This window comes from Notolabrus celidotus, chromosome 2 (assembly GCF_009762535.1).
Source record: "Notolabrus celidotus isolate fNotCel1 chromosome 2, fNotCel1.pri, whole genome shotgun sequence".
Taxonomy (NCBI): Eukaryota; Metazoa; Chordata; class Actinopteri; order Labriformes; family Labridae; genus Notolabrus; species Notolabrus celidotus.
In genome coordinates this window covers 18,644,962-18,668,952 of record NC_048273.1, presented here as the reverse complement: position 1 = coordinate 18,668,952, position 23,991 = coordinate 18,644,962, and the positions used below count along the sequence as shown (strand labels likewise).

Sequence of the window (23,991 nt, the reverse complement as noted above, 5' to 3'; positions counted from 1 at the left end):
GCAAGTCATATTTTTTTCAGTACGCAGTTCCGGTGTAGCATACGACTGTTTCCATTGGCTGCAGTGTAGCAGTGAACTATCTTGACAGTCTTGCAGGGTTTCACTGCTATATGCCAGTGCTGTACTGTACTGAAGATGCCAAGATGGCTGCAAGCAACTATTTCGGCTACACACATGGTGCCGGTCCGCAGTACAGGTAATTGGAGTGATGTGGGTTGATGTCAGCGTGTCTGAAGCGTCACATGTCTCAGTAGCTGGTGTCTTTCGGCAGAGAGACAGTCCCCGGAGCGGGTTCTCTGCGTAGCCTGACACCTAGACCCGCTAGTTCTATGAGCTAACGTTAGCTGGTCCGCAGGCCAGCGCTCCCCGACACGCTGAGTGACATTAGGGTCCTCAATGAGAGGATCAGGGGGGGCTCAGCCGAGGGTGATGGTTTACATTTTAAAGACATAAGACGGTAGCCATGTAAAGTGCCATGCAGCTGTTCAAGATGATCTGGTTTCTGCTGAGATGGGGAAGATTTTGTCCGGTAGCCCCGGTCAATCTTTATTGAAGGTCCGGTGTCCAACAACCAGTGCACCACTTATGTTTGTATGTTTAACCCTCCTGTTATGTTGCGGGTCAAATTGACCCTTATAAAAGTCTATTTTTGGCAATAAATGCCTTCCAAACCAGCTAAATGCAACATCAAAATATGGGCAGCATGTGACAGAAGAGGTGTCGTGTTAATTTATCAACATCTCTTCTGAAAAAAAATTAATTCAAAATGTAAAATAAACAAAAATTTAGTATTGTAAAACTATTGTATTTATATCAAGGGCTGTCCAATGTACAATTAAAAAAAGTCTTAACATTAATTTTAATGAAAAACGAGTTATCCTCATTGAACCATGATCTGTGATAATTATGGAGCACCAATGGACTAAATCTTGGTTTAAATGGTTAGTAATGGAGTTAAAAATTAGATTTAAAAAATGTGTATTCGTATTTGTATTTGGGGTTCTGACACTTTTGGATAATTGAATATGCCCAGGAGGGTTAATAACAGCATGCTGCACGGAGGAAAATGTACCCACATACGGCTGTACAACCAGGAATTGAAGTGCGGTCTTCAGTTAAAATCTATAGGTTGGTGTCTTTAGCAAGGTGTATGACAGGAATGTAACTTGCCAAGTTGACAGTTAAATAGACATCATCATCAGCACGGATTAATAATGTAATTTTTGCTGCGGTTAGTGAACTGTAGAGGTTTCCAGTGTGTCTTGTTCTGGTATGTTGGCAAGCCAACTAGCCTGACAAACAGGAGTGGGCTGTTCTCTCTGCAAAACACATTGCTTGTTATTTTCATGTGTACATCTTTGTACATGATTTCCCCCGTTTTACCAACCAAAGTTGTATTCTGCTTTGAATTTGCTCCAATCTTTAATCTTGATTCAACATAGAACGATGACATTCTGTGACAGTAGGCCGACACATTACTTCTTATGCTATTCGGAAAGAAATGGTGTAGAAACTGGCTCTAATACATACAACAATATCATCAAGCAGGAAGAGCTTATCGAGCAAAATGTGTTGAAATACCTTGAGCAAAAAAGGAGGTCTACCCATTGACTGCAAAATATAATATGAACACTTTGCACATCACAGATTTGATGGGGGACTCAAAACTGCAAATGTGTGATATTAAAAAATGTGGTTAGTCTTTGTTGTCTTAAACCAGTTCATAAATCACAGTTTGGATTCAGGCATAGACTCAAGAGCTGCAGGAGTCCCTTCAATCCTTGTCCTAACCTGCTACAGCAGGAGGGGACAGGTTATGTCTCTTCTTCAAATTTCCAACAAGCAAGAATTTGAGACAGCAAAGAAAATCCTCTAATCCTAGCAACTGGTTTGTCTGCTCTTCAGGTTTTAAGCAGTTGACTTTAAAGCAATTCCGTATTTTTACATAAATATTTCAGTCACGACCCACTGCGATATCAAAATCTGACAGAGACATGATTTATGTTGTTGCTATCTTCATACCATTTAGGCAGGTTTAGATGGCATTGTTGTGTTCAGTCAGATTTCATGACTTATTTTCCTGTTTCTGTGGAATATCTGGCGTTATGTCAAAAAGTTGAGGGTGAGTAACAGCCTGATATGTGGCATTACATTATGCAATTACTGAATCTTCACAGTTCTGGCCCAGAGTTTGAGATATGAAATTACAAACATTCTTATCAAGAAGAAATTAAACTACTGAATATTTTCTGAACCGTCGCGTTAGAATTTTTTTTACCCCTGTACAGTTTGTGCAGATAGAGAAATTAGCTCCGTAGAGCCAAGCTGTTTTTTGAACCAGGCTGTAAACATGTTTATTAATGCTGCAAAGATCGCCTTTTTGAATTGGTGTCTTTGTGGTTTCCAGTGTTTCTGCAGCCAGCCTCAAGTGGATTCTCGATGAATTGAAGTTTATAACACTTCTGCATGTGCTTCATAGTTTGAGACTGAAGGTTGCCGCTTGGTTAGTACTTGTAACGCTCTGAGGGAGTTGTTGTCAAATTTACCACAACGCCAGTAAATTCAGCATTTTAAAACAGAAGTGCAGTCGACATGTTGTCATGCAGATCTGACAATTTTTGTCATTCAAACATAATGGCATGGATGTTGCCTCTGTAAACTTGTATAAAGTATGCGTTGTTTATCTAATTGTTGACAGACTGATCTGCCTGCTCTTTAGGGGTCTTCAGACCTCTGTGAAATGCAGGTTCTTTTTGCACAGAGATTCCACTACAGCACTGTAGCAGAGCTCTGCTTCCGTACATTTACACTGACAGCACTGACAGCACTGTCAAACTTCCTCGTCCTAGTCTGACACAGCGTTACAGCACTGCAGATGCAAAAACAGCACCATGTGTAAACAGAAAGGAAGTACCACCAAGTTTGGTCCACCAAGTTTGGTCCTGCTGGCTTCTCCTTTCACACAGACTCATTTCTACCTTGAATGAAGCAATCCTACTCCTGTATAGGGTTGCAAAGGGGTGGAAAATTTCTGGTAAATTTCCGGAAAAGTTTCCAGTAAATTTCCATGGGAATTTAAGTTGGGGAATTTTTGAAATATTCCAAATTGGAATTTATGGGAATTAACTGGGAATTGAGGGTAATTTAATGGAATGGTATCATATCCAAGCATAAATATTTGTTTTGTTATAAGCAGACATCCATCCAAAATAATTACATTTTGACAAGTAAATCAGATCTATTTTAACTTTATCAAGTATTAAATATTTTATTGAACAATCAATTTTTTCATTGAAGAACAAAAACATGAATTGTGAGTTAAATATTACTCATCCCCCGATCCAACCCATTCAAAAATTAACACAAATGCAATCCCAACAAAGTCCCATTCAAAATGTTAAATGCACAGTGCATGTAGTGGGCGTGGTCTAAATAGCCCTGCAGTAAGCAGTATGTGCATGTCATTGAGGAATAGCATAGATATTCAACTGTACTTGCATGAAATCTGGTTGTTTTAGTCTGGATTATGCTAAACTATATTTTTTCCAACTATATTTTAAGTTCCCTATTAAGAGCCAACCTTCAATTTAGCAAATTCCTGGTTTATTCCCATAAATTCCTGTTAATTTCCATGGAAAGTTTCCAACTTTGAAAATTGCAAGAATTTTGCAACCCTAGTCAAAGTATCATAACACAAGTTCACTATGACAATGCAAAGAGGCCAAGGCTTCAAGCAGAAGGAAGAGTGACTATTTGATTAATTCGTTGGATAGTTCACAGTAAATATCGGATAGAATATTTGAGTCACTAAGCATGAAGTAACTGGTCATCTGGTTGGTACCTCCATTACTTTGTTCCAGACCAAAATATCTCTAGAAGTATTTGATGTATTCACATCAACATGAAGAGTTATTCATGGCGCCCGGAACCTACTGACTTTACTAACCTCTTCAATTTTCCTTTCTTGCTACTTTCAAATAAACTAAATCTAGTGCAAGCAGAATTAAGCTAACTTTGACCTTCTAAGCTACCAGACACATTTAAGCATTTAACTCACTGAACGCCTTGTCCTCTCTTTCCTCAGTACCCAGCCTCCCCCGGCTTACTCCCATCCCTCCACAGCCAGTTACAGCGTCCAACAGGCTCCAGCCGTGGCTCACGCTGTGACGGCTTCCTACTCTCCAGCCCCAGTCCAGGCCGCCCGGCCTGTGGTCTCTGCCCCTTACCCTGCCTATCAGAGCCACCAAGCCCCCCCTGACTATGCCTACAGGCAGCCCGACCCTCCAGCACCCCCACAGCCCACTACCACCCCACAGACGTACCAGGTATACACAGACACGGTCAGTCTTTTTTCTGCTTCTCTTATCATTTCTGCTTCTTAGTTTCTTATCGCATGATGAGGTCATATGGATGCTTTTGTTTAAGGTCATTAAAGAAACCTTCAGCTAAGACATTTGGGCGGACAGCTATGCATGCTGCTTCCACAGCAGCTTTTGCAGAGATTGTGTCGTTATTCATTAAAACAAATGTTTGCCATCAAATGTAAGTGATGTGATACGTTTAGTGTGTTGTACCTAAACATGCTGCTTTACCACTGTATTAAAAGTTCCCCCTTAAACACCAGCAGGACAATTACAGCTACGGGCGGCCTGCAGCTGTGACTACTTATGACAATAAACAGTACTACCAGACCAGTATAGCACCGGCTCAGAGGACACCCACAGAGAACTACTACCAGACAGGTGAGTCCACTTATTGTAACCCTCACATTGTGTCCACATCTCATCGTTGTTGGGGCAAAGTCTCTAATCCAAGTTGAATGAGAGGTTCAAGGATTTAACATAAAAATTTTGAAACATTGAAACCAGCCATTAATGGCATAAGAGACCCCAAATCTCAAATCCATCACTGTTTGTACAAAGTGTACTCAACCCCTTGGTTTCAGTTATGAAGCCCAGTCAGAACCCTAGACTGTATAAAATATGGACGTAGTATCCGTGACGTCACCCATCTGTTTCTGAAGCACTGTTTTGAGGCCAATTGGCAACGGCAGCCAAATTGCTGCTGTCAAGCGATTGTGACGTGAACAGGCGGGCTTTGGGCCTCCTAGCCAACAGCTACAGTGTTCCCGCCTGTCAATCAAGTCAGCTGTGCTTCTCATTGGAAGGCTCTCAATATCTTTGAAATTGTCGCGTTAGAAAAAAAAATTCACCCCCAGTACAGTATGTGCCGATTCCGGAGCCAGCCTCAAGTGGATCCTTGATGAACTGCAATGTTTAGCACTTCCGCATTGGACTCAAGATCCATCTTCCATCTCTTCTATAGTCATATAGCAATGCATATCTATTCTGTCAAAAAATGGTCTATTAAATCTCTAAATTGTGGAAATCCAGCCTTCAAAACAGTAGTCAACAAACCAAACATGGTCTCATGTTGACTTTATCTTCATCTTATTTTAGTCTCTGCTCTGACTAAACAGTCAGTGTTTATGGCAGTGGGATTTCCCTGCTTATGCTAAATACACAACTGTTATAAAAAGTTTGATTTGGGTCTTATTAACATTGTGAAACACAGTTACAGTTTTGCTTGGGGACAGATAAGTGTTGGTATTCTTCCACTTCATTTTTCAACAGTAAAATGATTTCTGTGAAATGTATCTGCAGCTCATTTGGTGGTGAAATGAGGATTATTTTTGCCTTGAAGATTATCTTTTACTCTCTTCACTCTAATGTCATAAACACACTATTTTGTGTTTCAGTTGGGGTAAAGAGTGCTTACAGTCCTGCCCCCACCACTGTGTACACCCAGCCTCCTCCTCCTCAGAGGCAGGTAACAGCCCTCAAACCTGTGGTTCCCTCCAGCTCTGTGTCCACCAGCTACAACATTTACCCGGTGTCCACCAGTGTCCAACAGCCACCAACACCTATTTCATCTTACACCCTCGGTTCTTCTTTCGGATCCACTGTGTCTGCCACCACCTACTCAGGTAATGTGACATAAGAGACCCGATGAGATAGAACTTTAGTAGATGTATGCCCTGTTATTCCCGGGGTTTGAAGGGCCAGAGAAACAAAATAAACTGATTCAAACAGAACTGGAAACCTCTTGCTTTCTTTAGTCAGTGGCGTGGAAACATTTTGCTGCCTGAGTGAGTTTCAAAAGTCCTAAGGAAATGTTATAAAAACCATGTTTACATGCAATAAAATAGCCTGGTTCTGGCCCTCATTTAAAAATACAATGTCCTACTAAGCAAGCTTTATTGAATGAAAGTAAATGTTTCACAAAGTTCCCGATTTTACACTCAACTCAAAGGATTCTTAGCCTTACGAACTGTTTGATGTAGGGTGTAAAATTAACTTTTTACCTCATCTGCCGTTTGATGACACGGGTTGAGCTCACAGGCTGCAAGGTTTTTAAGCCATCACTGTGGCATTTTGACTTTTCATGGTCCCTAATACTTTCCAATTTCATGTTCGTTGTGCTAACATCGAATGGGTTTTATCATTTGTGTGTTTGCGGCAAAGGCTGCAGGTAGGGGTGTCCCCAAACTGGATTAAATCAAGCTTTAGACGCAGAGCTTTTTACGGTGAGAGCGGCAAAAACGTCTAACGGCAAATAGTAAACAGATGTCCCCCGGTGTCTTTGTCACTAACACACACCGGGCGTAAAAATCCTCAATGAAGAGGAGACTGATGCATGGAGCATAGGCACGGAGGCGGAAAGAGCTGGTTCACACAACACTCCTGCTGCAGGGAGAGACCAAGCTAACACTCAGCCCGTCAGATAATAACTCAGCCTGTCACAGGAATGCATCACTTTTTGTGATCACGTGGGCTCTGCATGCTGGATCCGGGCGCTGCTGGATAGAAGTGCTGGAGCGGAGTCTGGAATGGGCTGCTTATATCGGAGTGCTTACATCAGAGATTTTAGATGCAGGCCGATAAAATCCGATACTGTTTTTTTTGCTGATATCGGACCGATATCCGATCAATATCATATCGGGACACCCCTAGCTGCAGCTCATGGTGTGGTTTGTTGGGTGGTAAGTCAGCCAGGATCGAGGTTGGCCAGCCTCGTCAATTTTCCAGTTTTCTTTGAAACGTCCTATGGTGACATTACTCCGTTTAGCTGTCTGTTCCTCTTCTTGATCGTCTCCTTCCTCTTTGTTTATGCTTTGTGTTTGTGGTGGCATCACGCCGGGAATGTGTCGCCACATCTTCCTCGAAAAGCTCTTCCCGCCTTACTACTTTAAGCAAAGTGAATGAATAGAACTCCAGTAGCTGACGTCACGTCGTTCCCGACGTACCAAATAACAACACAAGTACAGCGCGCTGCGAGGGTCAAAATAGCCCGACAGTCGGCAGAAATGGGCGAAAGTATGAAAACGAAACCTCACGTGCAATACAAAATTTGCCATCGGCCACTGGCGGATGTGTGTTTTTGCCAAACAAATTTTTTACCCACCATTGGCGCTTGGCAGGTGTTAATTTTACGCCCTGGTTTGATGGTTGGTTTTCTTACAACTGAGCTGAGTGTAAGTTTACCACAAGGTAAATAGCCTGGAAACCAAAACTGAGAGGCATACTCCAAATGCATTAAATAATATAGTATAGATTACTCTTGTAATATCCTACATATTGCGATAAAACTAAAAGTAGTAGTATAATAAAAGTGTTTATAAGGATTAGATATTGAAACTCATAGGAGATATCTGGTTAACATTTAACACATCAGAATGTTTCACAGCTGCAAAAATGTGTCAGATAAGTTCATGTATTGCTGTATAGTTGCATGCACACAGTAGTTAATACATAACTTCTTGATACTGTGCAAGACGGGTCCAACAACAGAAACAGTTTCTAAGAACTTGGTGACGTCGTGGCGACTTGTAGGGTTAGTAGGTTGACTACTTAAGCTGGCAGGCTAACCTTTTACACGCTCACTTCAGCTTTTTTGAGCTAATCTCTGTTAACTCTGAACTCAACCATTTCCTTCCACTTTCATTCTGTTCTTTGGATGTATTGTGTCATTTCATCTCATAACTGAAGATGTAATGACATGGTGGATGGTGAGCAAATGAAAGCGATCATTTCAAGTGTTTGAGACAGGTGTATATAGAGACAGGTGTATGTAAGCTTATAAGTGTTAAGCCTGGGTAGCTTCTTGATACTTTTCAAATCTCATATTGGAATTGTTCTCCTTAGTCTTTAATTGCTTCGTGCCTGCTGGCTGTCCACGTTCGACCCACATCTTGTTTGCTTTTCTTGTCTCTTAAAGCTCTCACTCCCTTCTCTCTTCCTCCTTTTCTCCCCCTCAGGCATGAGCTACTCCACTTACGAATCAACGGGCTACACCTCCACATCCACCCCCTCCTATTACCAGCCGGCTCAGCAGACTCTCACCCAGCCGCAGCCTCCACCGCAACAGCCGCAGCAGCCACAACAGCCCCAGCCCCCCATCCAACCTCCGCCCAAGCAGCTCACGAGCTCATCCTGGAGCAATTCAGGCAGCAACATGGTCACAGCTCCGGCCGTGAACTCCTACAAAAAGCCAACATTTCACCAAAACAAGCTGCAAAAGCCCAAAGGGCCCCCTAAGCAGCCCCAGCTCCATTACTGTGATATTTGCAAAATCAGCTGTGCAGGCCCTCAGGTAGGATAACTCTGTTATTTCAAGCTTTTCACATGAAGGCTTTGATTTGTTGTGCAGTACAGAAAGAGAAGTCATTCCACAACAAAAAGTAAATCTATCCTAAATGGGTATTTTTCAATCTGATTTTTTTCCCCCTTTGATTCATCAGACATACAGGGAGCACCTTGAGGGTCAGAAGCATAAGAAAAAGGAGGCAGCCCTTAAATCTGGGGGCCAGGCGGGGACCAGCAATGGGCCCAGAGGTGTTCAGACTCAGTTACGCTGTGAGTTATGTGATGTCTCCTGTACTGGAGTCGACGCCTACGCTGCACACATCCGTGGGGCCAAACACCAGAAGGTAAGCCCAGCTGTGATGCTTTCATCTTGAAGTATTTCACTCATTGTTTTTTAAGAGAATACAGGCAGCTGTAGAAGCTATTGACTCCACATGCTGCTACTCTCGGATGTGACTATGGTGTCCTCATGTGATGTTCCATCTGAGCTGCCAAGTCTTGGAACAAAACCTGCCCCAGGGATTTGGGATGGGATTAAGTATCAGCTGCCTTAAATGGTTGAATCTGCCTTTGTGTCTCTTCTTTAAACACGGAAAGGTGGTGAAACTTCACACCAAACTGGGAAAACCTATACCTTCCACTGAGCCAGTGTTGGTGAATTCTGCTCCAGTCGTCACAACTTCAACAGCTGGGAAACCTCCGGTCTCTACGTCCACTCCTGCCTCCACATCAACCACTACGACTCCCACTGTGACACCAAAGCAGGCCGCCGTAAACACCGTAAACACAGCCAAAACAACAGCACCTGTGAAGAAGCCAGTTTCTTCCAAAATAAATATAATTTGTAAGTCCACTGATAATCTCTTATTGGTATATTAAGCATACTGTATAAATAAAAAAAACTGCAGTTTTTAACACTTCCTCATTGGCTTCAATTCTCGCGGCAGGAGGTTGCCGCTTGGGTATAAGAAAGCAGCAACCTCCAGTCTAAAAATATAAGTCCAATGCGGAAGTGTTAAAAACTGCAGTTCATTGAGGATCTGCTTGAGGCTGGCTCCGGAAGTACCGGAAACCACATACACACCAATTCAAAAAAGCCGATCTTTACAGCAGAAATAAACATGTTTACATCCTGGTACAAAAGACAAGTGTAGTCTGGATAGCTCATTTCTCGATCGGCACACACTGTACGGGGGGGGGGATTTTTTTCTAACGCATGAATTTCGAAGATATTGAGATTACGAGTCCTCCAATGAGAGGCACAGCTGACTGCGGGAACACTGTAGCTGTTGGCTAGGAGGCTCAAACCCCGCCTCTTTACGTCACACTGGCTCGACAGCAGCACTATGGCTCCCGACGATGATTGGCCTCAAAACAGCGCTTAACAAACAGATAGGTGACGTCATGGATCCTACGTCCATATTTTATACAGTCTATGGGTATAAGGCATGTTTTTTGACCCATACAATATTGAATAACTACTGACACATTTTCAATATGACATTAACTTCAGATTACATGCGCTAAGATTGCAAATTGACAAATTTTGCACTTCTTTTCATAAAATAGTTAAGAAAGAATGTTTTAAAAATGCTCTAAAAGAGAGGAATTTTTGAGCTAGGATTTACCTAAACTTGTTTTGTTGACCTCAGGCACATTTTTGCTGTAAAGTGTAGTTAAAGTTTAAAGCCTAGTTCTACACTGTAGAGATGTGAGAGTTGAAACATGATTACTCAAATAAGATAAGATAGTCCTTTCATCAACTTAACTCATCTGTATCTGCTTCATTAACAAAGATCTGAAGTTTAAAAGCTATTTTTAAATCATTTTATTTATGGTTATTCAAACATAAACTATAGGAAAAGGACATCCAAACACCCGGCTCAGACGTGTAAAAGATAACCCATTAAAAACGCAGGTGTTTAAGACATTGAAGAAGGAAAAAGGTTCAAAATATATAAATACATTTAATAAAATAAAAATATGAATAAACCCAAATAAAATAGAGTAACTGTAAGAGCCACAAAGTCTACAGTGCGCTCAAGGGTGCTGTGTAACAAGTTTCTTGCAAAGAGTATTAAAGAATAACATAGTCCATTAGTGTTCCACATCAGCCTCTTCTAAGCAGGCATGAAACGGTCTCCAAAAATGTCCTTATTGAGTCCGACCTCAGGAACCTAAGTCTTTCCATTTGTTTGACTGACATCATGTTATAAGTCCATTTTAAAAGCAAGGAGGGGAGGGGGAAATCCATTCTCTCAAAATATGTTTCTTGCCAGCAATCATTCCCAGCGTCCGTGATCGTTAGGCAGAACTGGGGAGACTCGTACTGTTATATTTTGTACCAGAAATCCAGTTAGTGAAGGGCAGAACCAGAAGCCGTGGGACAGTGTGTCCTAACACTTTGCATCTGTCACCCAGCCGTGAGACAGAAGAATACAATTTGTGCAACCTATATTTAGAATAGTGCTTACAGTGGAGAGCCTTAAACTGGATCAGCTGATGTCAACTGTTTACAGAGCTCGAATGCATCACAGATAGACTCTCATCCCACATGGCTTCAGGAAATGCAATACCTAGTTCCTCATTCCAAGCATCCGGGATCTGATGACCTTCAAATGGACACAGATTTAGAAAGCTGTCTGGAGGCAAAGGGTGCTTTAAAATACAAAAAATCATGCTCTAATGGGAAGATTTCAGAGTTTTGGATCAGACATGTCTCATTTGCAGGCAACTTAAAGAAAATGAGAGTGGGGCACACTGAGTTTGTCTCAGCTGGCTGAATGATGCAAATTGTTTGTTTCTAGATAATGGAAACTAATCCCTTCTCCCTTTCAGGCATGATTGGATTTGTCTACCTGTGAGGACATGAAGGAGTGACTCAAACAGATTGGTGTTTGAGTTTGTGAGCAATGTGCTCTAAAGATACACTTTACTATTCCAGCTAAGGGGCAAACAATGTTAAACTGAATGAAGGCAAATTAATTATGTTTTACAATTCAATTGGATCAGATAACTGCTAGCTAACACAGACGCTGACAAAAACATTGCTTAGATCAAACTTCAGTAAAGTAATTAAACTAAGGTTATCACCAACCTCAGATATAGGACTCCTGAAGGAAACGTATTCTGTTCTTTCTAATCTGTTATATTTTTCCTGCTGCATAGCCAATAAGTCTGCCAGCGCTCCAGCAGCTGCAGTGACAGCAACAGCAGCAGTGGTGGCTGCCAGGGTGGATGAGCCAATGCAACATTCGACTCTGAAGACAGAGCTTCAAAGTGAGGATGAGGATGGTGACAGAGCAGGAGGCCAGGGTGACATTCAGCCAGTGGGACATGACTATGTAGAGGAGGTAAGCAGATCAGGGTAGAAAAGAGATTAAATTTGTTGATACTTGATTATAATTTTATCACAGCTGACCTAAATGTCAATATTTTTAAACCACATGTATTAATAACCATGTTTACATTAGACCAAGAAATCTAGTTCCATGAAGATGAGACATTTATTCCACATTATTCATTATTTAAGTATTAACAATGATGTCAATAAAAGTTGAATTGAACTATAACTTCAAAAATGTTATGTCAAACGCAGTGTCCTCTGTGATTTGTATTAATTTGAACTGTCCGAATGTCTTAGGTTCGTAATGACGACGGCAAGGTGATCCGATTCCACTGTAAACTGTGCGAGTGCAGCTTCAATGACCCCAATGCTAAAGACATGCATCTGAAAGGAAGAAGGCACAGACTTCAGTACAAAGTAAGACCTGCAAACACCTTTAATACATGGTCTGTTTTTGTTATGCCATGCTAATGCACTAAGGGAGCAGTTAAAGAGGTCTCCCTGCAGAGTTGAACCTGGCAGTGCTTAGGAATTGCATTTCAAGGCACATGCTTGGGGACTCACATGCCCACTTTGACTTAAAGTGAAGTGATACACTATCCAACCGATCATTTCAATCAGGAGAGACACAGTTTGAAGATTAAAGTTTATTTTTTACAACTTAATGAATAATGAAACTTGACAGAAATCTTTGGCGTAAGGACTCTATGGGGATAATTTTGTGAGTGTAGGATGTGTGAATTTGGCAGCAGAAGAAATCCCTAGACTCCAGACACTGGTGGTGGTGGTTGATGAATTCTAGGAAATGAAGACTTGTGGAGATCAGGTGGAGATGGGGAGGTGGAGGGGTGCGCACCATCAATGCAAGAAGGAACTAGCTGGAGAGAGAGGCACATTTAAAAAGACAGCAGAAAGTTGATAGGCTGACAATAAGGGCATGCCACTGAGCTATTGTATGACAGGCGCAGCTGATTAACCAATGACAGATCCGGAGCATGCAGCTGGAAGCGGGTGAGCTATTGAATGAGGGAGAGGAGAGTTAAACAACTGCTGTGATTGCTTTTATAGTCTTCCTGTCTGAACTTTCGCTAGAGCTACATATCACACTACTGATCAGCAGATGGCAGCAATACACCAGTATTTTCTCGACTTTGAATCGTGGGAAGGTGAAATGGAAAGTTCTGTCAATGATATTGTCACTGGTTTGGAAGTAACCTGAGACTCTGCAGGACTACATGCACACTGACATTCATTACATTCTTGTCACTTTGCCCTCATAACTGTTTTGTCCCCCTCCATGTGTGTCTGTAGAAGAAAGTAAACCCAGAGCTTCCAGTGGAAATCAAGCCGAGTAACTGGGCCAGGAAGCTGCAGGAAAGCAAGCTGAAGAAGCAGAAGCAGAAGGCATCTTTGAAGAGGCAGAGAGATGATGAGCAGCGCTGGCATATGGAGATGAGGTCAGACCTCTGGCCAAAGTTAGTAAACTTAAGTTCAATAACAGTATTATTAGTAACAAGGAAGTTCCCAGGCTGATCAGCTGAGTGTCAGTCTGGTGCATGTGATTCTTTTGACACAAACATCCCCTTTTCCTTCAGACGGTATGAGGAAGATATGTACTGGAGGAGGATGGAGGAGGAGCAGATGTACTGGGGGGAGCAGAGACGCAGGATGGCTCCTCCACCCTTAATGAGTCGCCCCGGTATGCCAGTGCCCCCTCTACTGGTAAGCCTTGCAATTCTAATACTTTCTTTTGTTTTAAATCCTCAACTGAAAACAAACATTCAGAAATGACTTCACTCCCTCCTCTCTCTGAAGACATGTGTACGTAGACCAGACTCCCCCGATGACCGTCACATCATGGCAAAACACTCCACCATTTACCCAGTCGAAGAAGAGCTGCAGGCTGTACAGAGGATTGTGTCCCACACTGAGAGAGCCCTGAAACTGGTGTCAGACTCTTTGCTGGACAAGGAGACACCACCTGCTCCCGTTGCTACTGAAGGAGGAGAGGAAAAAGGGTAAAGAGTGTTGTCCAGGGATTCAAATTTCTCTCTTGGCATGTTTGGAAACCAGTAAGTTAAACCTTGTGTTCACTGAGTGACTCAGAGACTCAAGGGAATCCAACTTTTGCTACAGATTATAATCTAGGGTTTAGATGGATGTATAGACCCTTCATTAAAAAACGTTCTGTTGTACAACAGATACATTGATGAATACAACTGAAAATAAGTTATGCATCTATTAACAGGACCAATAACACAGGCAAAGCAATGCAACCTTTCAAATTGATGAAGGCAAATAGGTAACACCCAAAACAGACCTGAGGGCCTGTGTCTACCAATGTGTCTTTTCTCAGCCCTTCTGAAAACTACCAGTTGATATTAAGTGTCTGCTGAAGTAAAAAACGTTGGCTCGTGGTAGAGAACTTGTTCTGACTCTTTTTCAGCAGGAGGGTAAGGCTGGAGAACGTAGGAAGAGCAGATGGACTTGCTGATCTATATGCGCTCATCAGATTTTTCTGTTGCAGAAACATGTCTCAGGATGCTATTTGTATACGTTTTTGTGGTGTTTATCCCACAACCTCTGTGCTGGTTATAAAAGTATGAGTGACGATTGTACTGTGTGAAACCAAAAAGGAACATTTTTCATCTCTCATCAACGAGAAAACAAGACCAACCTACCGTACAGGTTAGATGTTCAGTGCCTCGTCAAAATGCTGGTGCTTTTCTGTACAGTGTTATTTATTAGACCTTTATTTTACCAGGTAAAATGTTTGAGAACCAATTCTCATTTACAAACATGACCTGTCTAAGAGGTGCCAACAGGAACACGTACAAACACATAGACATATAAACATAAAATAGAACAAAAGTGAACAAGTAACAAGCAATGTGCGCGAGGTAGGATGTATATTTAAGTTTGAGGGTGTGTTATATGTGAGGCAAAAAGAGAAGCTTGTCTTAGGAAGACACACTTTGGTTTACACAACATTACAACTTTTATGTCTTAAGAGAGAGCTGGATATCTCATATATATGTTTAGAAAAACATTCAGCTCAATGGAAGCTGCAGTATCTGACTAACTCAATCTTGGCCTTTATTCAACTCTTGACAGCCCTGAGAGCTCAGCCCGGCTGCTTAAAGGCGTGATGCGGGTGGGAATCCTGGCCAAAGGCCTGCTGCTCCGCGGGGACAGAAACGTCGAGCTCATCCTGCTTACTGCAAAGAAACCCACCATCTCTTTACTGAAGAGCATCGCAAAGCAGCTGCCCAAAGAGCTTGAGGTAAGAAAGCGTTACCACTTTGCAGATTTTTCAGTTAAGACTCTGGTTGAGGTTGAGGGAGGGAAGAAGTGAGGTAAACTGGAATTCACATCAGTGTTGTACTCATATGGTATGTTTAACCTAGATTATGACTGGATCATGTGAGTGTACTATCAAAAAAAAACAACACCCTGAAAAAGGGAAGGACAATATTATATCATCAGGTGCAGTGGATTTTAAAAAGAGGAAATTATTGTTATACCTGCTGCCTTATGGTGTGTGTCATTGAGGCTGAATTAGAGGTTTACACTCTTTAGGCTTAAAGATACGTGACCAACTAAGTAACAACACCAGAAAAATTCCCCCTGCAGAATCACTTCTCAAATGTGAGTCATTTGTGAACATGTAAATCTGTCTCCTACAGTCAGAAACATGAGTATTCAGCTTTGGGAGACATTTCTTCATGATCACAAATAAGTGAAATGCCCATGGCCTAAGACAAAAAAAGGACTCCTTTTACATTTTCTGGCATTTCCCTTTAAGGCCAAAAAGACAGTAGATGAGCATATAATCAAAGTTGTGATGTGTTGTATTTCCTAACTCTTCCTTCCTCCTGCTGTAGCTGTAATGAGTGTTTCATTGAAGGTGCTCTGACTGATCTTTAGATTCACTGCCTGGTTATGACACCTGAATCCTACAGAGTGAGATGGGCCTTTTCTTCTTTAACAGCCCCTTTCTATAATATCACATTTACAAAGACATAATGAATCATTTCCAAACAAATATTCACTGTAAGGTCAAGACCCTATTTAAATACGGGAACTGCCTAGAGAAAATTAAATTGCTCAATCTAGGGTACAAAAAAACATAACATTATTGCCCTGCTACTTTGCCAAACAAGGCTAGTCTTTGCCCACACACTCCTCCTCCTCTGTAGTGAGTAATCCCAAGTGTCCTTTTAACCGGCAGACTTTTTCTGAAGATCAGTATGAGGTGCAGGCTCACCCCGAGGAGGCGAACATCGTGATATTTTCAAGCAAGGAGCCCAAAATGCAGGTGACCATTTCTCTCACCTCGCCGCTGATGAGGGAGGACACTGCTGCAGAGAAGGACAAGCAGGCAGGAGGAAAAGCGGCTGAGAAAGGTTAGAGAAGCCAAAGCTTTCAGAACCAGACAACAAAGTGTAAGCAATGTAATACACTGATATACAAATATATACCCCTTGCTCCACCCTTCCACCAAGTGGCAGCCTAATTTTTTAGGCTGAAAAGCTCACAAAATGAGAGCTGGGACTTGTAACTAAGCCCATGTAAATGTTTTTTTTTTTGTTTATCCCCTAAGATAAAATTAAATCACTCATTCATTTGTCCCTCTCTTTTCATTTCCCCCATTTTCTGCAGTTACACTAGTCCCCGATTTCTTTATTTCTTTCTCCACAACATGGGAATCAAAAGCCGGGCTCTCCGACCTTTCTGTGCCACTAGGGTGTGTGTTTATCTGGTAAACACATGCTCAGATCAAACCTTTTGAGAAGCTTTGATAATCAACTGAAGTGATGATCAGTGCTCAGATAATGTCCAGGGATGAAGCTGATTCAAATGGTGACACTGAGTCTACTTATTTTCAGACTTGAGAGAAGTTTCTCCTCTTTTTTGCTTTTTGGCTATGATACGTGGGCGGGGATTTTGAGGTCCAAAGACTTCCCATCCCCTCGCCTCTCATCCCTGCATCATTATGTGGCATTATCAGTGATGAGGCGTTGGAGTGTGGTTTTGTTGCTTCACAATGATCAGAATTAAGTAACATTAATAAAGCAGATTTTTGAGATCATTGTGTTGCAGACACTCTGACGCCTGCTCCAGTAACTGTCAGTATTTTAATGTGTTCTTTTCCCATTTGGAAAACATGGTAGAAATGTTTTCTGCGGCCGTTGTGTTTTCTTTTTTTTCTAGTTTTGTTTGGGTTTGTTGATCAGTTCCCCTAACTCTGTATCAGCAGACCTAGGCAAGCCAATGGCTCACCTGAAGACCACACTTGTTGACATACCACTAAGAACAGAGCATTTCAAGGAAGCAGGCTGCCCATGTTTGTTAAGCTTTTTCAGAGAAGGAAACCCCCCTTATTCTTTATAATTAGAGAGGCTCAGGTGCTTCCGGCTCTAAGAGGCATAATAAATATGGGTGTTTGATTCTAAGTGGTATGGTAGTGTAGACTTCAAAAAAGTGGCTTTGTTTTGTCATGTATTTCCCCCTGTAAGAAAGCTAACGTCCTCTGTTATTGCTATAGTTCCAGTGAACATAGAAGTATGGAAAGCCCCATGCTGGTCTTGTGAAGTATTACCTCATCACAGTCATAAGTAATCACATTGAATGTTTTGATAAACCTGTCATTTGTCATGTTTGTAAATGTGTCTGATATCTGACCTCAATTTTTTTTTACTTTTATTAATGTCTGAATTAGGGATGCAGCGAAATTTAAATTCTTGGCCGAAACTGAAAATGAGGAAACCAAGACTGAAACTGAATCTGCGTTCTGTTCTCCTTCCTGCGTTGTGCGCTTCTCCGTCACCAAGCAGGTTCTCCGCATCCATCGCGGCCTGGATCATTTCTCGTGCGCGCTGCTTTATTCCCACATCCAAGTAATGATCTTTATAACGCCGATCAAGTACAGTTGCGATGAAGTGCAGAGGATCTGAATAGATCTCAGTGAAACGTGTGCTGACAGACTCTAAGAGTGTACTTTTCATTCTTTTCACTCCGTGGTCCATCTCAACCTCTTTGCTTAGAAGACGCTTTAGTGCTGCAATTAAAGGAATAAGGGATGCAGACATGTTGGTCCTTATGATCCAGACAAGCACGTATTGAACGCGGTTTTTGCTTGCGTCATCACAACATTATTTTTCGGCCGATAACCGAAAATGCACTTTTGGGCCATTTTCAGCCAAATTTTCGGTGCATCCCTAGTCTGAATCAAACACGAAGAGAATCGCTGTTTTTTAATCAAACATTACTTTACATTCTCCCCATTATTCTGTTCTTTAATTTCTTTAAATACCTCAAATATTTTGATTGGTTTGGTTATACAACATTATATTTTCTTAAAACATGCAGGCACGAAGGGAAGATAAATATCCTTGTTTTTGTGCCTTTATATACTGGAAATGTTCTCTTAGCTCCAGAAGAGCAATGAAACCCTTCACCCTACAAATGTACAGAACAATGATTTGATAAAATCTATTCTTAATGGAGCAGATAACAAAAAGAGAGTACATTTTTTAGTAAACCAATGGTTAAAAAGTTGTGGAATTCTTACTCTTATTCTTATTCTTATGAATCTGAAGCACCTGTGTCTGTTTTAAAAGAACTGTCTTAATGAGTAAAGCTGAAATTCATGTGTATTAAACAGAACAGACAAAGTTGGATCTCATGCCAACTGTCCTGGACAAAAAGAAATATTACAACATTTTTAGAGGTGTTGAAGTCATAAGCCTCTTTAAGAGAAATCAGGAAACTGGTTAAGGTAAGCCTCATTAAATGAGGGCAGATATAAACATCATGTAGGAGCATAACCACAAGAAGAACACTATTTCTATAAAAGGCAGTGCTCAAACACTTATTCCATGCCTCAAAATTATATAATAGTAATGTTTCTTTCTTGGTCCGGTAACTTGAAGGCATGGATTAAATGTTGGGCTTTGCCTTTTTTCAAATTAAATGAGCTTCTTAGGGTTAAATAAAAAAGTTTCTCTTAGCAGACACTTTACTGGTCATCACTTGTTGTATTTATTCTTGTATTTATATTTTTAATTGCTTTGTTTTATTAATAACTACCTATCAATATCTGCCTGTTTTTATCACTTTCCCCTTTAGTTGCATTTACTCCTGTCGACCTTAAGCGTTGCTGCACGCCATTCTCATCTTCTGTTGAACTCTGTGTCTGGCCTGACTGTTCAATGATTATTCTGTTAACCTGAGTTCTTGCCTTTTGAATTGTCTGTTAAAGCTCTTTGTTAACATCTGTTTTTAAGGTCCTACATAAATAAGTCAAAGATCATGTACAGTGAATTGGTGGTTACACAAATTACAATCCCTTCAAGGTGAGACATGACCCCTCCCCTTCACGTCAAGGTCTTGCTCACTCTGTCAGGATTCTTATTTGCGTAACCACCTGCTCACCAGCCCCTTATTACCCGGCTACAAACTAAAACATGAATAAGTTGACACAAAATGTTTATTGAAAGATGATTTTATTGATTTAAATGTAGCCCCTCTGATTCCACGGCCAGTTACGCTCCCACACCAGTGCATTCAGGCACCAAATAGCTCCTCGGGCTCCTCTCAAGTCTGTGCTCGCTGTCATTTTTTACTGATTCTCAATTCCAGCCTGAAAACTAACTTTTTGCCACAGTGTGAACAGGCAGAGGTGGATTGTGTCAGAATCATAGACCGCATAAAATATGGACGTACTATCCATGACGTCACCCATCTTTTTTTGAAGCGCTGTTTTGAGGCCGATCATCGCTGAGCGATTGTGACGTAAAGAGGCGGGCTTTGAGCCTCCAAGCCAACAGCTACGGTGTTCCCGCCTGTCAATCAAGTCAGCTGTGCCTCTCATTGGAAGACTCGCAATCTTAATATCTTCAAAATAACCGCTTGGTCAGAATCCTCTCCTCAGGTCAATTTGATATGAAGTGAATGATCAGGCTGTCTCTGGCTTCGCTTTTGCTGCTGACAATAAAACACCATTATTTTGGAGTTTTAACCAATCAGAATCAAGTATTTAACACAGCCGGGTAATAACGATTTATGATTTCTGCATTCCATGTTAGGCACTCAAATAAGCCATGCTACTGAGCCAGCATGCTCATTGTTATGACCTTGATGAATTTGATAGCCTCAAACATTAGATACGTTAGGTTTGACAAATCAAAATGATTCTGTAAAGGAAGGTATTCTCAGGCAGATACTGATGAGGTCCAAATTTAAAGTAACTGCAAAATTGGGCAAAATAAATAAATGGTGGTTTACTCACAGTGAACTGAAAATGAAATATGACCCTAACTTTCTCTGAACATCTTGGATTTCTTTCTTTTTTCTTTTTTCTTTGACTCTAAAGAACACTGGAGATTGTATTTTTTTGTTTGCAAGATTTGTCTCCTCAAAACACATCTGTAAACATCAAAACACTCAAGTTCTTCTTATTTTACTGTGAAATGCTTGCCTTTTCTCTTCCCCTCATTATTGTTTTCTCATAAACATGGTGAAACAGCCCATACAGTATGTTAGGAGAATACAAGCATTCATTGATCTGAAAATTCATCCCTTATCAGTGTTTGTACCTCAACAGTAACACACTTCAGTGTATCTCTGTCATCTGAGTTCTGCAGCAAAGAGACAGTAACCCATGATGTAGTAAATATTCTCCTCACCAGATGTGGCTGAGAAGGATCCTCCTGATCTCCTGAATAAAAGAAAATGTCTGGAGTACCTGGCAGCTTTACGTCATGCCAAATGGTTTCAGGTAAATGCATAGCTGAAGCTCCATCATGTCCAAGTTATTCTGATTAAGATTATAAATACAAACTCACCATGAAGAGTTTGAATTGACAGTCAGAGGTCAAGTTTATCTCAGAGAATTTGCTTTTCTTGTTTTGAATTGTTTTTGTTCCTGTTTTTCTGAAGGCTCGTGCCAACGGGCTGCAGTCATGTGTCATCATCATTCGGGTGCTGAGAGATTTGTGTCAGCGGGTTCCCACCTGGGGGAAGCTCCCCGGCTGGGTGAGTGTCCCAAAACATACCAGTTTTCTTTTTTGGTGACGTATTGTGACCTTTTTCCTGATGGTTATATAAAAATCATGTCATCCTGCAAGCTTGTTGAACTTCTTATTTGAAGTAGCATAGAGCATAAACTCTTTTGTCCTTATTTTTCTACTGGACAAGTCTATGGAAGAAAGAATACATTTAATAACATTCATTGCTCTTTAAGTGCTGAGTTCTTTAAGTTTTGTTTACTTGATTGAGGGTAAAAGAACCCCCAGGTGTTCATGAAGACATCAAAAATTAGAGGAATACCTTCAGCCAGAGCATTGTCTTCTATTTCACTGTGTGCGCTCTGTGTGTGTGTCTCTGTGTGTGTGTGTGTGTGTGTGTGTGTGTGTGTGTGTGTGTGTGTGTGTGTGTGTGTGTGTGTGTGTGTGTGTGTGTGTGTGTGTGTGTGTGTGTGTGTGTGTGTGTGTGTGTGTGTGTGTGTGTGTGTGTCCGTCTGTCCGTCTGTCCGTCTGTCCGTCTGTCTGTCTGTCTGTCTGTGGGTGTGGGTGTATGTCTGTACCTGCAGGCGATGGAGCTGCTGGTGGAGAAAGTGATCAGCAGCGCTACAGGTCCGCTCAGCCCAGGAGAAGCCATGCGCAGAGTGCTGGAGTGCATCTCCACCGGAATCCTGCTTCAAGGTTTGACAAACCGTCATTATTATGGGATGTGAATGAGTAGGTTTACCTGCTAGGATCTGTCCTGCTGAAGAATGCCACATGTCCAATCAGAATGAGTCTTAATTTGGAGCTTTAGTTTTTTTTGTTTCCCATTACTTTGAATTATTGGAACACTTTCTTTTCACTGAAGCTTGCAACAAACTTGAATGTTCCACTTTTTTCTGCTTCAGTTCCAGCAACTTCTTCACATCACATTTACAGTTTTAACTTGTGTCCTCTGCCCTCCCTCAGATGGACCAGGGTTAATGGACCCCTGTGAGAAAGAGCCAACAGATGCTATGGAAAGTATGCTGCTTCAAGCCAGAGAGGACATTACGGCCAGTGCACAGGTAAAAATGCAGCTCATTGTGTTGTTGCTTGCTAGAGTTATTTCTGTAACCACAAAAAGGAAGTGAGAAGAACCCCAACCTTAACTTCATATCGCACCCTCCTCTTTTTGTTTCCTATGTAGGTGTTTCTTGTCAGTTTTCAAATAATGGTACAAAAGGTGACAAGGTTATTTAAAAATGTAAGTGTCTCTCTTGTTTGGTTCCAGCATGCTCTGCGGCTGCTTGCTTTCCGTCAGATCCACAAGGTTCTGGGCATGGAGTCTCTGCCAGCGTCCAAGGCCAGTGCCCGCAACCGCAAACGTCGACGGGACGGCAGTGACGCCGGTGAAGGGGAGGGGGAGGGCAAAAAAGACAAGAAGGAAGAAGTGGAGAGCGCTTGACCTTTGCCTCCAGATGGGAGGCATTTACTAGTTTAGAGACTGATAGAATGTCATCTTTAAACTTTTATTATCTTGAAAACAATCTTAACACGCAGCTATACACATATGAATATAACTGACTGTACGTGTTACATGTCTACTGTTGAATTATGAGGAACCATGTGTTGGAGGAGACTGAAGTGTGAGAATCTGGACTGCAATCCCCTCCCATGTAAAGTAGCTCCCTGCTGATTTAATGTCTTTAAAGAAATTGGCTCAGTATGAAATCATGAAAATGACTGATTTGCACACTAACTACTGGCCATGTATCCTCCGTTCTTTCAAAAATAATCAGTGATATTGTTTTCTGTGGTATTAAAACAACCAGTTAAATGAACAGCACCTTAAGCTTTCTTTCCAGACTCATCTTAAAGAAGAGTCTGAACCCTGCTGCTGTTCGGGCCAGTTTAGTTTTTCCATCCAGCACTTGAATCAGGACTGAACTAACATTGATGCATGTGGTACACTGAGATGTGTTTTTCATTTTGAGGGTTAATTTTCGAAGCTCAGAAACTGTGAGCGAGAATTGAGGAGACAGACTGTGTTTAGGATCGACATACATAAAGTACTGTGATGTTAATAGTGCCTAAGATGACACATACGTGATACAATTTTGTTAAGCTGTGAGAGAACCTCAAAGAGTCATTCCTGAACTCTTCTTCTCTCCCTCTACTAAAATATTCTGTTCAAAAGTTTCAACATTTTTGCCGGGTATATTTTGAAAACTTGAATGAGATGAGTCGTGAAATCTGAAAGCCCTGCATCACACAACTACACTAAAATAACTTCCCCTTAGCGAACACTGTTTAGTTCTTTGTGAGAAACATTCAAAGACACTTTAGCTTTGCTTTGTGAAGCATCCCCCATGAGCTTTTCTGGAGAGGGTCACACTGGAGTGTAAAACTGTCTCTATAGAGAGAGGAGTCTTATGTTGCACAGTCTGTAGCATGCTGAGGGAATGAAGCACTTAAGAAATGACAATGTTACTGTATGCAGCCATAATTTAATCATTGAAATGATAATATGCCTAGTAATCTTTTTTCTTCCAGAGAGAGAGAAGCTTTAGTTCAAAACATAAGACTGAATATCTACTGTTATGATCAAGTAGTTTTTTGACATTCTTCCTTGTGCCTGCATCATGTTGTGTGTTACAAAAGACTGAGTAAGAGGAACATTCATGAGTGAATATTGTAATGATGTTATTACACAAAGATGTGGAACAGGGAAGGGATAGTTGCACAACTCGTTTGGCTTAAAAGTGAAAGAATTATTGTGCAGTTTTTCGTTTGGTTTTTCATTTATGGAGAGCACCATATATAAATACTACTTACTTTATTTCTGAAGGATGTTGCAGTCTGTTTTGTATTGATTAAAGGAAAGTGTAACGTTGCTGTCTTATTATTTGAATGTCTTTGTAGTGTTGCCTAAAATAAGGGGATATATTAAAACACTTTTAAGCCATTTTGTCTTCTGTGATACTCTGTCTGCATCCCTGCAAAATTTAAA

At 41.2% G+C, this 23,991-nt stretch overlaps 1 protein-coding gene across 5 annotated transcripts; it reads left to right on the top strand.

The window, feature by feature from the left end:
• The first annotated feature begins 76 nt into the window (after positions 1 to 76).
• Positions 77 to 23,946, top strand: zfr2 (zinc finger RNA binding protein 2). 5 transcript variants are annotated; one of them, XM_034707309.1, is made up of 19 exons: positions 77 to 196; positions 4,085 to 4,325; positions 4,625 to 4,742; positions 5,759 to 5,986; positions 8,318 to 8,652; positions 8,801 to 8,989; positions 9,243 to 9,489; positions 11,814 to 11,998; positions 12,289 to 12,408; positions 13,303 to 13,448; positions 13,587 to 13,713; positions 13,807 to 14,009; positions 15,106 to 15,274; positions 16,223 to 16,397; positions 20,685 to 20,773; positions 20,935 to 21,030; positions 21,587 to 21,698; positions 21,969 to 22,066; positions 22,273 to 23,946. In XM_034707309.1, exons 1-19 carry the CDS (start codon positions 111 to 113, stop codon positions 22,444 to 22,446), a joined length of 3,138 nt encoding a protein of 1,045 aa, XP_034563200.1. In that variant the 5' UTR covers positions 77 to 110; the 3' UTR covers positions 22,447 to 23,946. The 5 variants fall into 5 exon arrangements, with proteins under 5 accessions (XP_034563200.1, XP_034563186.1, XP_034563177.1 ...); XM_034707295.1 differs by having other exon boundaries at positions 13,303 to 13,466; XM_034707286.1 differs by having other exon boundaries at positions 4,085 to 4,340; positions 4,628 to 4,742; positions 13,303 to 13,466.
• The last annotated feature ends 45 nt before the right edge of the window (positions 23,947 to 23,991 follow it).